The following is a 14,977-nucleotide window of genomic DNA, read 5'->3' on the forward strand; positions in this document are numbered from 1 at the left end:
AAAATAGTGGTGGTATGGGCATTCTAGTATGTGTCTTTTGTTTTTTTTTTGTTTTTTGTTTTTTAAAGACTTTATTTATTTATTTTCTTTCCCCCCAAAACCCCAGTAGATAGTTGTATGTCATAGCTGCACATCCTTCTAGTTGCTGTACGTGGGACTCGGCCTCAGCATGGCCGGAGAAGCGGCGCCTCGGTGCGCACCCGGGATCCGAACCCGGGCCACCAGCAGCAGAGTGCAAGCACTTAACCGCCAAGCCACGGGGCCGGCCCTAGTATGTGTCTTTTGGTGAACATATGTATACATATATGTTGGATATATATGTAGGAGAAGAATTTTGGATCAGAGATCATTCAGTCTTAGTAGATAATCTCCAAACAGTTTTCTAAAGTGGTTGTACCAACATACACTATCATTTGGAGTATATGAGAGTTCCAGTTGTTCCACATCCTTACCAATACTTTTGAGATGTAAAATTAGTTTATTTGAGATTTTTCTTTTTTCTTAATGTAGTTTATTACTATTAACTTCCCTCTCAGAAGTGCTTTTGCTGCATCCCATAAGTTTTGGTATGTTGTGTTTCCATTTTCATTTGTCTCAAGATTTTTTTTTTTATCCACCCTCTTTTGTTTTTTTTACAGCAAACTCTCTGTTCTTTTCATCTCTCGCCTACCCAACCTGGAAAAAAACCAAGAATCAGAGTGAGTCTTAGAGCTGCAAGCATAGGTCTGGAGTCAAGTTCTAGACCTCTAGGTATGGAGTCCCAAAGTTTCAGAAAGGTATGGAGTCCTTAAAGCTGCAAGGAACATTGCAGAGGTATTTCATGAGGCCTGTATTGTTTCTGCACCACTTGCAGCTATTGATCTGGAAGATTGTGTAGTCAAAACCACATTCATTGGTTTCATCATCACTTGAATAGTCTGCCATGCAAATGCCTGGGGAGAGAGGCATATGCATGTAGGATGGAAAGACAGTCTTCAGCCAGTGAGTTGAGAAAGGGAAAAAAAAAACAAAAAGAGAGACAGTAGAAAAACTTATCAGCTGAATGAGGAGAGGGAAGAGGAGAGAGTGGTTCAAGGGATCATACTCACAGTTTTCCAGGGTCTCTTCTACCGTTTTGGCCTGAGCAAGTGACCTCACACCTCTAGCCATTAGCTCTCTGGCCAGGCCATGTTTGTTATAGATTTTGGCTTCATAGGCTTCAAGAAGGCAGCAAAGGAGAGAGAAGATCAGAATGTAGTTAATCTTTGCATCAGGTAGTGTTAATAATGGCATTCCAGGGCTGGACTGCATCTTACATCTCAGAGCACAATGATAGTTTTGAGTCAATAACCCTAGTGCAGACACCTGTGTGTCAGGGGGTGGGAGAGTTGCTCTGGCCTCATCCCCTGAACTGGCCCAACCAGTATGGACTTCAGGGAAGGTGGGAGGACACATAGAGCCTGAGGATAGAATGGAGATGCTGTATGCATGAATCCTTGGTTAGATGGGGCAGCATCAGAAAATGTCTAGGGAGAGACTGGGGAAGAAGGAGAAGTATCTATGTTTCCCCAGGGCAAACCAGAATCTCTCTTAACTCATCATAATTAGAAGTTAATATTGGCGGAAGGCCCATGGCTTAGCGGTTAAGTGCACGCGCTCTGCTGCTGGTGGCCCGGGTTCGGATCCCGGGCGCGCACCGACGCACCACTTCTCCGGCCATGCTGAGGCCGTGTCCCACATACAGCAACTAGAAGGATGTGCAGCTATGACATACAACTATCTACTGGGGCTTTGGGGGGAAAATAAATAAATAAATAAATAAAAATAAAAAAAAAAAAGAAGTTAATATTGGCATAATGCTTTTCAGTGTATACATCCCAGTCACACTTTTGATTATTATGTGCCAGGCACTCTCCCAGGAACCAGAGATACAGCAATGAATAAAGCAGACAAAAATGCCTACCCCCAGGATGCTTATACTCTTATATTCTTGTGAAGAGCTAGAGTCATAAATAATAATATTAAATGGCCAAAAATTTATTGAATAGATAAATTATAAGAATTTGGTAGTTATGGTAAAGGGAATATTGGAAGGGTTTTTGATATGTCAAGATCTCTTTATAAAATCTCTGGCAGAGGATCCTTCTCTGAATCTAGCTTTTGCTGGTCCCAGCAGAGTTCCATAATTCTGGCAGGAATAATATATCAGTAAAATATTCCAAAATTCTGAGGGTCAGTCAGTCCTCTGTCTTTACCTCGGGACCCAAAGTAGTAATTGCTGTGAATGGGAATGTCCTGGAAATGTTAATGAATTGGACTGAAGATGAGGAAATGGGAGTGGTCCTGGAAAGAGGAGCTTCTAGGACTATTAATAGCCCTGTTATGTGTGAGATCAGATCCTAGGAGCCAGCTGATGTTTCTTCTAATGTGTAAGTTGAAATTAAGACCAAGCTCTTCAATAGTAATAATGTGCACTTAGAGAGGACAGAGCCCTCATGGCCCCAGGTCTAGTGCCCTGTAGGTATAGAGACTACATTTTCTAAGCTCCAAACCAGAACTTTTGGTCTGACAAAATTTTATTTTCTTATTTGTGTATTTATTTATATGTAAAGCCTTGTAAATTTTAAAAAATGGAATTATATTTGGTTGTACATTTAACAAATCATCATTATTGACAAGAACTAAACCATATCAAATTGAGACTGTCCCAGAAAATCCAAAATATGTAAATCCATAGGCCTCAGCAGAGCACATTTCTTAAATCTGGACTATTCATTTGGAGAAACCAGGAAGGCTGGTTATAACCCAGTTATTTGTTTTCTGTCTTTGGGTTTTTCTGGTAGACTGCTAGGCAGGGATGTGATTTGAGGTTTGTCTGTATGAAAATTTCCCAATACAGTTCTTTCTCCCCAGATTCAAGGCTGAATTTTTTCCATAGAGTTCTCACCCAAATGGACAGTGACCAGCTAATTTTGAGTAGTAAATGTTGTTTGAGTCTTTCTTATATGTAGCCAATGGCTCAAAGCATTTGATGTATGTTTCTGGCATTAGAGAGTTGTGTTCAATTCTGCCCTGGATCTTCTTTCCTTTCATTTGAAGGCCACCTGTAGTTCTATGACAGAAGGTGGCCCTCAGTTAATTTCCTGAAGTCCCCCTGGTGCCTCTCCTCTTTGGAGAGGGTATTAGTTTCTGGAACCTAAGAGTCCTTGGAAACTTTTCTCTTTGAAGTACCAAATGGAGGCCCATCTAAACTAGGTCCCCTGGATTCCCACCACAGCTTCTCAATGGTGTCCTTTACCTCTTGGTGGGTCAAGAGGTTTAAAGTTGCGCCTGTCCCCAGGAGAGAACATCAACCTCTCCCTGGAGGACTGAAGTCTACTGTCACTGTTTGAGGTCTGGAAGTTATAGACTTTAGGGCTGTGATTCACAAGGTGGTGATATGACTCCCAGGGGGCAATTTTGGAATGTGTAGAGGCATTTTTGGTTGTCACAATGATTAGAGGGAGCTATTACTACCTAGGGAGTGGGGTCTAGCTATCCATCAACGTGCAGGACAATACTATATTATGAAGAATTTTTCGTGTCCTGCTTGACTTTTAAAAAATGTCTTGGTGGACATTCATGTAGATATAAAGCCTATTAAGAATTAATTAAGCCTGGGCCGGCCCCGTGGCTTAGCGGTTAAGTGCGTGTGCTCAGCTACTGGCGGCACGGTTCCGATCCCGGGCGTGCACCGATGCACTGCTTCTCCGGCCATGCTGAGTCCGCGTCCCACATACAGCAACTAGAAATATGTGCAGCTATGACATACAACTATCTACTGGGGCTTTGGGGAAAAAAAAAGGAGGAGGATTGGCAATAGATGTTAGCTCAGAGCTGGTGTTCCTCAACCAAAAAAGGAGGATTAGCATGGATGTTAGCTCAGGGCTGATCTTCCTCACACACACACAAAAAAAAGAGTTAATTAAGCCTAAGTCTGTTTCACATACAAACAAAAAGCATTGTTTTTCATGGAATTAATATATACTGAATTTTCTAGGAATACAACTGTTGTGTAAACCAAGAGGAAATTGTACTTTGTTTTGTTTGGAACTTTAACAAGGTTATTTATCATTTCAGGAAATCCTATCTTTGATGGCAGTGCTGATCATGATGCTTGAGTTGCCAATGTGACACGTCTGTATTCATCTGTGTTTGCAGCTGCTATACTCACAATGGTTCTGTGTTTGAGATTCTAACATCCAACTATTATATTATGTCTTCTGGTGTGGTTGTATCCAAGCATTTTTATTAAAATAAATATTATTTTATAATGAATTATTTCTCTTTTATTTCTCTCTTATTTGACATTTGGTGCATTATGTTGATTTTCATGAAATTATGTGTGGCACTAGGTTATATTATCTATGAATTTCACTTCAGAATAATAAAGGGGAAATTATAAAATTTTTGAATTTAAAATAGGGCCTTGGGTCTCATAGGGTGAGATTTACTACTCTGGGAGTTACTCTGTTGGTTGCAACCAGCTGGAGTGCAATGATGGAGAGCATAGACTCTGGAGCCAGACCTCTGGGTCAAAATCCCAGCTCTGACACTTGTTAATGTGTGACCTTGAGGAAGTCACTCTCTCTCTTTATGTTTCAGTTGTATTATTTGTAAAATGGAGATAACAATTATACCTACTTTACAGGGTTATTGTGAAGATTAAATGAGTTAATACAAAGCACTGAGAACAGTGCCTGTACATAGTAAGCATGTAGCAAATATAAGCTATTATTATTCCCTCTTTTGTACCTTCCCACCCATGTTCCAGAGAAAAGTTTCACAGTGGTCAGACCATCCTAGAGGATTATCTCATAGAATGTTTTAATTTTCTCAGGAATATCTGAGGCCCATCACTCCTGTACACCAGCTGTCTTAGTTTGGGCTGCTATAACAAGATACCATACACTGGGTGGCTTAAACAACAGAAATTTATTTCTCATTGTTCTAGAGGTTGGGAAGTCCAAGATCAAGGTTCCAGCCAATTTACTTCCTGCTGAGGGCTCTCTTTCTGGTTTGCAAATGGCCACCTTCTCTCTGTGTCATGTGGTGGAGAGAGAGAGGAAGGGAGAGAGGGAGGGAGGAAGGAAGAGAGAGAGAGAGAGAGAGAGAGAGAGAAAGCTCTCTCTCGAGTGTCTCTTCTTATAAGGACACTAATCCCATCATGAGGTCTCCATCCCCATGACCTAATTACTTCCCAAAGGTGCCCATCTCCAAATACTATCACATTGGAGATTAGGGTTTCAGCATATGAATTTTTGGAAAACAGAAAACAGCCCATAGCACCAGCTAATTAACCTTCCAGAGATATGATGAGGTTATTCTCACATTTAAGAGGCATGATCACAGTCTGAGTTTCCATTCCATCTCAAAGTCTATGGCTTCAAGTCAGGAGGTGGGGAGAAAGGATTAGAATGAAAACACTTTCAGGGGAAATCTAGTGCCTGTCCCATAGAGAAGTTGGATAGTTATCCAGCTGCTACCTGTTTGAAGTGCCTCCCTCTTCATGGTAGAATTTTGGTGCCGATCATAGCTTAAGGAGTCTAACTTCTCACAATCTTTGGGTCTAGTTTCTATACCTTGCCCTGTCTCTGATTCGTAGCTCTCTCTTCTCTAAGTCCTCTTTGGACTTACAACTAGGGTACTCTGATTTTGTGATTTGTCTCATGTGCAGGGATTATGACTTGGCACAACCTCCAGGTCTGTACCTTTTTGGGGGATAATGTATCAGTCACGAACTCTACTTTCTAGAACAATGATTATTCTGTCTTGGTAGGAAACTCGATGGCTGTGTTGGAAATGCTGCAGGGAATCTTGAGCTGCTGGTGGGAGGATGGTGTGAGGAGTTTTACCAGTAGGTCCTGAGAAGGCCATGTAGTGCAGACATGGGCATATGCTGATCATAGGGTCTTCTGTCTCTTGTGAGCTCCCTTACTTCCTGGGGGGATGATTTGTTCCGGATAAAAACCTCAACACTTATCCAAAACAAAAGCTTGCTGAGGTTGAGCCAAGAAAAAAGGATTCACATGGAATCCCAAGGGATAGAGAGCAGGTAACCCGGGGGAGAGGAAAAGAAGTCAGATTGGGAAAGGTTGCTGGTATCCATGGCCAGGTCAAAGATCTGCCTTTACATCCTCTTCTTTTGGGCAGTGTCAAAATGCCAAGTCTCTTCCTCTTCTCTGTTGTCTACTCCCTTTAGGGGTTAAAGGAGATGTCCCCATCTCTTTTCAAACTCTCCAACACAAACACAGAAGATAAAGCTCTCTGCTCATTAATCCCCCAACAGCGCTGGGGTGTGCGCTGTCCTTGGTGCTGAAACCCACTGTCTGGCTTGCTGGGGATGCATTCCTTACCTTAAATTCATCCTTGCTCAGTCATCTTTCTCTGGCTCTCTGTTTGCTCCCAACCTTCTCTGTTCCTTTATTCTCTACAAATCTGGTTTCTTCTACTCATAAAAATAATGTCTGTGTTCATATACTTTCCCTTTTCTCCTCATCCTTTCTTTTATTTTTGACCAAGAATGGCAATACTAATCATGAAAAGAACATAGACTTTGAGATAAAAAAGGTTGGAGTTTTTGAGTATTGGATTCACTCCTTATTATCTTAATGGCCTTAAATTTACCTTTCTGAGCCTAGTTTTATTCAACTATAAGATGGTGTCAATAATGTTTGCCTCACAGTTTGTTGTGAAGCACAAATGAGATGATATATATACTTAGAAACAGTTGACTATTATTATTGGAGCACAAGGTCTTGGTTTCAGATAGATGGATGGACATTGTGAAAGAAGAATTATAACTAGATAAATACTTTCTAAAAAGATGCACAAGAGTAATAGTGGTAATGCTAGAAGGGAGCCTCTGTAGGTCTTCTTGAAATAGCTGGCAAGCCTGTACATGTTAAATGGCATTATATGATGTTGACTTGGAGATGTGAAGGAATGAATACTAGGCGTAGCTTATTTATAATACTAATACTATTTACTCAGGGTAATTGGTCCAGCTATCCATCTTCTCATGCTTTCACTGATTGAATTAATTCAACAAATCTTTATTGCCCACTTTTTACTCAAGTGCTAGGCATAGTTGATAGGAAATTGTTACAGGTAGAGCAAAATGCAGGTGAAAAGGCCTGAGAGTTGGGTATGTTCAAGGAAATAAAAGATAATCATTATGGCTGGAGCATAGGTATGAGATTTTGAGTGGCAAGAAATACATCTGCATTTGTCCAGAGGCAGGCAGGGGCCAAGTCATGTTAAGGAGGTTGACCTTTACTCTAAAGGCACCTATGAGAACGTGTATTTGGGGTTAGGTTTTTTCCAGGCAAGTGGACAGAAAGATAATAAGGCAACATAATGGAAGATATTGGCAAAAGTGATTTACATTTTGGACTATAGAATTTTATCTGGATAAGGAGAGAAGTGAAGGCAGAAGGAGGCTAATACATAGAAATACAGTAGAAGTGACTATTAGTGGACTGAATGTCTCAGTGGAATTGAAACAGTAGTATTGGAAGCAATTGAGCAAGTGACCTGAAAGAACAAGAGGTTGGTGAGAAAAGTGATTTATGGTTTCAGAGGTGAAGCAGTTCTGGATGATGGCAAGACCCAGGATGGGGCCATGGGGATGGGCGACTGAAGTGGAGTGGAGGAGATGCTTATTGGGTTGAGGAGGCTAGGTGTTGGATAAGACACTCTTGGATGTTTGAATTACTCAGCATAGGAATAGGTCTTGGGATGGATAGAAATCCTATGAAACAAGTGCCAGTGTTCTCAAGGAATGAAGGAGAGTAACCGAAGGGAGTAGGCATGTGGTAAAAATACACAAACCTCAAAGAAATAGGAGACTTTAAAAGAAGGTGGGGTTGTTGATGGTCTCAACATGCCAGGAGTGAGATTGGTTACTTCTAGATCCAGATATATCTGAGTTTGGGAAAATAAATAGCCTGTACTTGAGGCTATTATTACAGAGATAGTAAGGATTCTGGATTTGTGTGTATTATTTTTATTTTAATTAATTAATTAATTAATTATTTTGCTGAGGAAGATTGGCCCTGGGCTAACATCGGTGCCCATCTTCCTCCACTTTATATGGGATGCCACCACAGCATGGCTTAACAAGTGGTGCGTCGGTGCGCGCCCGGGATCCGAACCGGCGAATCCCGTGCTTCCGCAATGTATGTATTGTTTTGTGTGGTTTTAAAATGTAAACAAATGACCAACACTGTGCATATCATTCTGCACCTTGCATTTTTTATTCAACTTGTTTTTGAGGTTTATTCATGTTGATACTTGCTCTCATTCACATTAACTACTCTACAGTATTTCATTGTATTGCCATCTATTTTGTATTCATTCTTCTGTTGATGAATATTTAGATTGTTTCCAATTTTTGTTATTCAAAAAATACTGCACTCAACATAATTGTATGTGCCTTATTGTTTATCCATAATATTTTACAATTTCACTCTGGTGTGTCCAAGTGTGGATTTACATTTTATTTATTTTGTTTGATATCTTGAATATATTTTAATGAGAATTTATATCTCTTTTCAGTTCTGGAAAATTCTCACTCACTATCTGTTCAAGTTTTTCTTCTCCTCGGTTTCCCCATTCTGTTTTTCTGGAACTCCTATCAGCAAATGTTGGAGCTTCTCCATTTAAACTTCAGGTCTTTGTACTGCTCTTTGATATTTTATCTCTTTGCCTCTCTGTGCTATATTTTGGGAGAAATATTCAACATTATCTTGTAACTCACTAATTCTCTTTTCACCTCTGTTAAATCTAGAGTTTATTCTACCTGTTGAGTCTTTAAATATTTCAATGATTAGGTTTTTCACTTCCAATTTTCAAATTTGTTCTTTTACATGTCTATCTGGGCTTGTTTTAATTCTGCCTATATGTTTCATGATTTTCTCCTCTGTGTTATATGTAAATAATTCATTCACTGTCTTTTGTTGTTGTTGTTTTTTGTTTTGTTTTTTTAAATTTTTCTTTGAGGAAGATTGGCACTGTGCTAACATCTGTTGCCAATCTTCCTCTTTTTTTTTTTTCCTCCCCAAAGCCCCAGTACATAGTTGTGTATCATAGTTGTAGAGTTGTAGCTCTTCTTTGTGGGACGCTGCCTCAGCATGGCTTGATGAGCAGTGAACATGTCCACGTCCAGGATCCGAGCCGGTGAACCCCGGCTGCCAAAGTGGAACAAGAGAACTTAACCGCTCTGCTACCGGGCTGGTCCCACATTCATTGTCTTTTTGAGGATCTTAAACATTTACTTTAAAGCATTTCTTTAAAGCATACTTTTAATATTTTCTAGTGTAATTTCTCTTCCAACTGTTGATTTTTTGGCCACCTTTTGTAGAGTTAAGTTTTTTTTTCAAGTATTTTATAAAGTTGGATCTCAGACTCATTTTGAGTGGGAGAGAACACACAAGCTATGTGCTCTCTTTCCTCCCTGGAGGTGCTCTGTATAAACTTTTGCCTCAGACAGAGGCAGGCAGCAGTTTTTTCATTTATTTTTAATGAAAAAGAGGCCCTGTTTCCAGCCCCTCATTTCTTGAGTGATTCTGGCTCTAGTTTCTGCTGCAGATGGAGCGATTTTAGTCTCTGTTAACCTGCAGGAGCTGAACTCATAGCTGTCTCTACCTGCTTAAACCTGGCATCCAGCAGGCCCTCAGCTTCAGCCCTACTCACAGCTTTTATTAATTGTTTTCTTACAGTTATGGTGCATGGAGATATTTATCTTGCTTTTGAACCATTATATGCCTTTTTAATTTTCTCTTTTTGCATGTTTCCAATTATTGCTACGTGCTTTCTGTATATAGGATATCGCAAGGCATGGACTTACAATGCAATATTGAACAGAAGTCCTATTAATAACTTAAAATTTTTATGCAATCCCTTAAAAATCCATCTGTTTCCTTTTCATTAGGAAAATAAACATGTGGTCCAAGTGGAGGAATCTGGGAAAGGTTTCCTAAATCCTTCTCTTCTCCTTTTCTTCTCCTACTACTTTCCTTTCTCATCTCTTCCATTTGTTTTTTCTTTTCTCTTCCATTATCCTGCTGCTTCCTCTTCTCTTTCCATTTTTCTGTTCCCTGTCCCCCTTCCTCCTCCTTCCCTTCCCATTCCTCCTTTTTACTTTTCTTCTCTGACTCTTTCCCCCAGGATTTCTCCTCTATTTAGGTCCAGTTTTCTTATGGTCTGTCATCCTCCCAGTGTTGTCTCAGTCCTTTTATGCCAGGTAACAGGAAAGAGCAGATGTGCTTGTGTTTATATGCAATCAGGGTTCTACTCAAAGAAAGATTGGCCCTCAGTGGTGTTGTGACCAAAGGGCGAGAGTGTCTCCCGACTTTCTTTTGGGAGAGGTAGGGTGAGGGGAGAGCTAATATTTATTAAAATATGTCATGGGCCAATCAAAGCACAGAGATAGAGGGATTTATTATATGTCTTTCATTTAATTTTCACAAAAATCCTGTGAAATATGCATGTATTAATGTATTATTATTATTATTATTACTTTCATATTACAGATGAGGAATTTGAGACTCAAAGAGGTTAAGTCATTTTCCTAAGCTAGCATGTGGCAGAGCTGGGATCAAAACACAGATAAGTCTGCTTCTTTCCTCTACATCACAGTACCATGTACATTTGACCGATGATTAAAACAATGACACTTTAAATTGAAATTTCTGGCTTTAGGAGTAGGCAGAGAACTGCTTCTGGGGGTCAGGTGGTGGGAGTGAGGGGAGGGTCTTGGAGCTTTCTCAAAACCCTTGAAATAGTACCATAAAGGCAGCCACATGCTTTGTGCAGGGATTGGGACCCATACCTCCAGCGCCTCCTGGACGTTCCCCACCTATCTCTAGACTGTGTTCTCAGTGCCCCTCATACAAAGAGTAAACAAACTCCTCTGGGCCTGGTGTGAGTCCTGCATCCTGAGGAGGGCACTGGGCTCTTTGTTCGGGGAAACTGATGTGCTCCCTGTTCACTCCATCCTGGTCCTCTCTCCAGGACACTGTCACACACAGCACAAGATTTCATTTTTGACTTTAATGCAAAGAAGAAACATCCCAGAGACTTTTTAAAAACTCAGATGCAGCCTAGGTCCTACCCATTTCCCCAGCAACATTCTGGACAGGGAAATTTTCTATTCTTTTTTTCTTGCTCTGTGTTCCCACTCCACCCAGACAGGACAGTTGTCTATTGCAGATTTTCTGCTTTCCTTCAGATCCTCTCACTGGCCGTTTTTATACGACTATATTATTCCCACCACTCAGGGTTGCATCTGTTTACATCCATGAGTAACTATATTTTCTTTTTTCTTGCTCTGTTTTCCTACTAACATCCCTTTCAACCCTGGAAACCATGCCCTCTCCCTACACTGAGAATCAATTGTGGCGTTTGTTAAATGCTGATCCCTGGGCCCCATTTCTAAAGATTCTGATTTTGTAGGTCTGGTGAGGAGCCTAGGAATCTGCATTGTAAGCAACGACTCCAGATCATTCTGATATAGTAGTCTACATATCATATCTTGGGAAACATGTTGATATATTAAAAAAAATTAGAAATGTTTTTGTGTCATTTTAAAAAGCCTTTAAAGATTCTCTGATAGAGGCAAAATTTCAGAATCCTCTCATTGGATTTAATTAATTTTTTTATTTTCTTATTTAATTGCCTCCTTCCTTTCCCCTACTACCTATTGGTCCAACATCAGCAATAGGAGGACTAATGGGAATTCCCAGAGCAGTGGCCTAATTGGGCTCCTGGGCTACAGGCCTCAGTGCAGAGAGCTCCTTCCTCACCTCTGACTGACCCTTCCTTGCCCAAGGAGGAGCACTGTCTGTATGCAGTGGAAGTGGCTCTTATCCCATCACTACCTACATCGCTACTCTACAATCTTTAGGCTCTAGAGTTTTTTTCTTTATATCTGAGCTTTCATTGGAAGCATGTCATAAGATCTTACCTTAATTCTTAATAGTATTACCATCTCCCTAACTCTCCTTTCCCTATCTGCCAACCTCAGTCCTTGCCACCTTGGATTAATAATCTGCAAAAGTTCCCCACTTGGTGTTATGCTCTGTTCCCTCTTGCATTTTTTTCTGTACTAATTAATTAATTAATTTTTTTCAACTAATATTTATGGAGTGTCTATAGTATTTAGGCTCTGTACCGGATGTGTTTTGATCCCTACCCCATTCCAACTGGAAAAATGAAGTTATCTCATTTTGTTAGACATGAAGTTTGTTTTTTTTTTTTTTTAAAGATTTTATTTATTTATTTTTTCCCCCCAAAGCCTCAGTAGATAGTTGTATGTCATAGCTGCACATTCTTCTAGTTGCTGTATGTGGGACGCGGCCTCAGCATGGCCAGAGAAGCGGTGTGTCGGTGCGCGCCTGGGATCCCAACCCGGGCCGCCAGCAGCAGAGCGCACGCACTTAACCGCTAAGCCACGGGGCGGGCCCTAGACATGAAGTTTCAATCCCACAGTCTCCATCTTTTCATCGCAATGCTCTCTAGTCCTTTAGACTTTGAGGAAGGGGCTAATCTGGAATCCAGGAAGAAGTCAATAGCTGTCCTATCTCCTTCAATGGGGTATGTCCTGCGATGAGCAGTCCCCAGAGCCTGTGAAGGGCCCCCTTTACCTCTTGGTTCTTAAGGCTGTAGATGATGGGGTTTCCCATAGGGGTGAACACAGTGTAGAGGACAGAGAAGGCTTTTTGGAGCAAAGGGGGCATGTGGTCTGTTGGGGCTACATAGACTACAATGAGGGTGCCATAAAACACCCCGACCATGCTGAGGTGGGAGGAACAGGTAGAGAAGGCTTTCTGCCTCCCATGGCATGAAGGTATTTGCAGCACAGTCCTCAGGATGAAGGCATAGGATGCCACAATCAATAGGAAGGGGGTCAGTGTCAGGAAGCCTGAGATGCTCACTCCAGGTCCCCACATGACCCCCACATCACCGCAGAACAGCCCTACAACTGGAGCAAAGTCAGAGAAGTAGTGGTCAATCTCTCTGCTGCCAGGGCAGAGGGGCAGAGGGGCTGCCAGGGCTAGAGCAAAGGCAGAGAAGGAGAAGCTGCTGAACCAGCCTCCAGCAGGCAGGCAGCCACACAACCAGGTGCTCATCAAGGCAGGGTAGTGAAGGGGGCGGCAGATGGCCAAGTAACGGTCGTAGGACATGGCCGAGAGCAGGAGGCACTCAGCTGCAGCCAGCGAGGCAAACATATAGAACTGGACTAGACAGCTGACCAACGAAATGGCTTCCCTCCCTTCCAGGAAGCTCCGCAACAGCTGAGGCATGATGTTGGAGGTATAGCCAATCTCCAGCAGGGAGAGGTGGCAGAGGAAGAAGTACATGGGTGTGTGGAGAGTCTGACTGGAGGCCACAGCCAGCACGATGAGGGCGTTGCCTCCGACTGTTACCACATAGATGGCCAGAAAGAGGATGAAGGGGAGGAAGCCCAGGTGTTGCAGCTCCCCGAAGCCCACTAGGATCAGCCAGGTGGTCTGGTTCTTGCTGTCACCACTGGACTGCTTCCTCATCTAGATCTGGGCCCAAGAGAAGAGAGGAATGTAACTAATATTAACCAAGATCCTATTATGACTGCACATCATGCTTGGTTTATTCATTTATTCATCACAGCAAGCATTGGAGACAGGCCTTATTGTCTCCTGTTTACAGAAGAGAAACTAAGACCCTGTGAGTTTAAGCCCATTATTCAAGGTCATTATTGTGGAGTCATGATTTGAACCCAGATTTGCTTGACTCCAAAGTTCCTGCATAGACTACTATCCTACAGTGCTTTCCCAAATCCTTTCTGAGTGACAGAAATATCAGAATCAGAGAACAGCATAGGGCTTTTCCAATCAGCAGTGAGCTATTTACCTGACAATCCTGGCTGAACATCAATAGGAGAACCACACCTGGTAAACTCTTCTAGGGGGTGGGTGGAGTGTCCATAACCTTGTAGGGCGGTGGTCCTACTCTGAGTCATGCACATCCGTGAGACAGCCACTCATCTCAGACTATTTTCCTTTTCCAAGAAAGTGAGATTTGGAAATCCTGATAAGCAATCCTATATCATTTACTCTATGATAGATGCAATATAGAAAGATCTGAATTAACTCAGATCCACTCCCTGGGAAGCCATTCTTTCTCCTTGGGCAAGTGGCCTGGTGGCTGTTGGTAAAGCCATTTTCAAACTTTGCCCAGTCTCTAATCAGTTTATCAGAATCTGGGATACTTTCTTTGTCTTGGTTTTCCTGCCCTATATTCACTATACAGGTCATATGCTCAACTTATCTCACCTAACTGTGGGTTCTTTAGAAAATTCTACACTGGTAAAGGATTCCTTCTCTTAGTTATTGCAGTACTGTTATTGCAGTACCTAACACCAAACACACAGGAAGACCTTGATAAGTATTTGTGGAATGAATGAATAAATAAGTGAATTAGTTACAATAATTTTCCAATAATCAATTGCCATGGAAAAATTGCAGCATCTGACAATTAATGCGTGGGCTAGGCCAAGAGGCATTTAAATGGTCACTAAATAGAGAAGGAATCTCTAGGTCCTCCCCTAATGGAGGGAATATTGGAATATTGTCACTCAGAATTTGAGATGGAACCATGATCAAGGTTGGAGATGGAAGTCAGAGAGGGTGTATGTGTGCAAGTATGTATGTGTGTGTATGGTGGGAGGAAGAAATCAGAAAGCCCAACATGATATAGAGTTTTCTCATTTTTGAAGTTAAGAAAGATGATATTATGTATTCACAGACGGCAGCAAGAACACAGGATTACTGTGTTTCTTCCCTGGTCCTACCTTCTCTCTGGTTTTGGGCTTATATCATGCAGACATACTTTGAGTCACATGAGAGGTACACACATAGAGCAAAGATAATGCTTTCACAAGTATTTGAACATTTTTTTGTCTTCTATATACTAGTGA

At 41.5% G+C, this 14,977-nt stretch overlaps 2 protein-coding genes across 2 annotated transcripts in view; one reads left to right on the top strand and one right to left on the bottom strand.

Annotated features, from left to right (window-relative positions):
- KANSL2 (KAT8 regulatory NSL complex subunit 2) overlaps positions 1 to 4,252 on the top strand; it is a 59,746-nt gene extending 55,494 nt beyond the window's left edge. The window contains exon 9 of the mRNA XM_087442479.1: positions 4,099 to 4,252. Coding sequence (XP_087298605.1) covers positions 4,099 to 4,152 — 54 coding nt within the window. The 3' untranslated portion in view covers positions 4,153 to 4,252. The remainder of the gene's footprint in view (positions 1 to 4,098) is intronic.
- An 8,311-nt stretch (positions 4,253 to 12,563) lies between these two features.
- On the bottom strand, positions 12,564 to 13,568 carry LOC101395411 (olfactory receptor 11A1-like). The gene has a single exon (XM_014786738.1). The coding sequence runs from the start codon at positions 13,566 to 13,568 to the stop codon at positions 12,564 to 12,566; it is 1,005 nt and encodes a 334-aa protein (XP_014642224.1).
- Positions 13,569 to 14,977: the final 1,409 nt, after the last annotated feature.

Source organism: Ceratotherium simum, chromosome 17 (genome assembly GCF_057802395.1).
Source record: "Ceratotherium simum simum isolate JZ-2026a chromosome 17, ASM5780239v1, whole genome shotgun sequence".
NCBI classification, from domain to species: Eukaryota; Metazoa; Chordata; class Mammalia; order Perissodactyla; family Rhinocerotidae; genus Ceratotherium; species Ceratotherium simum.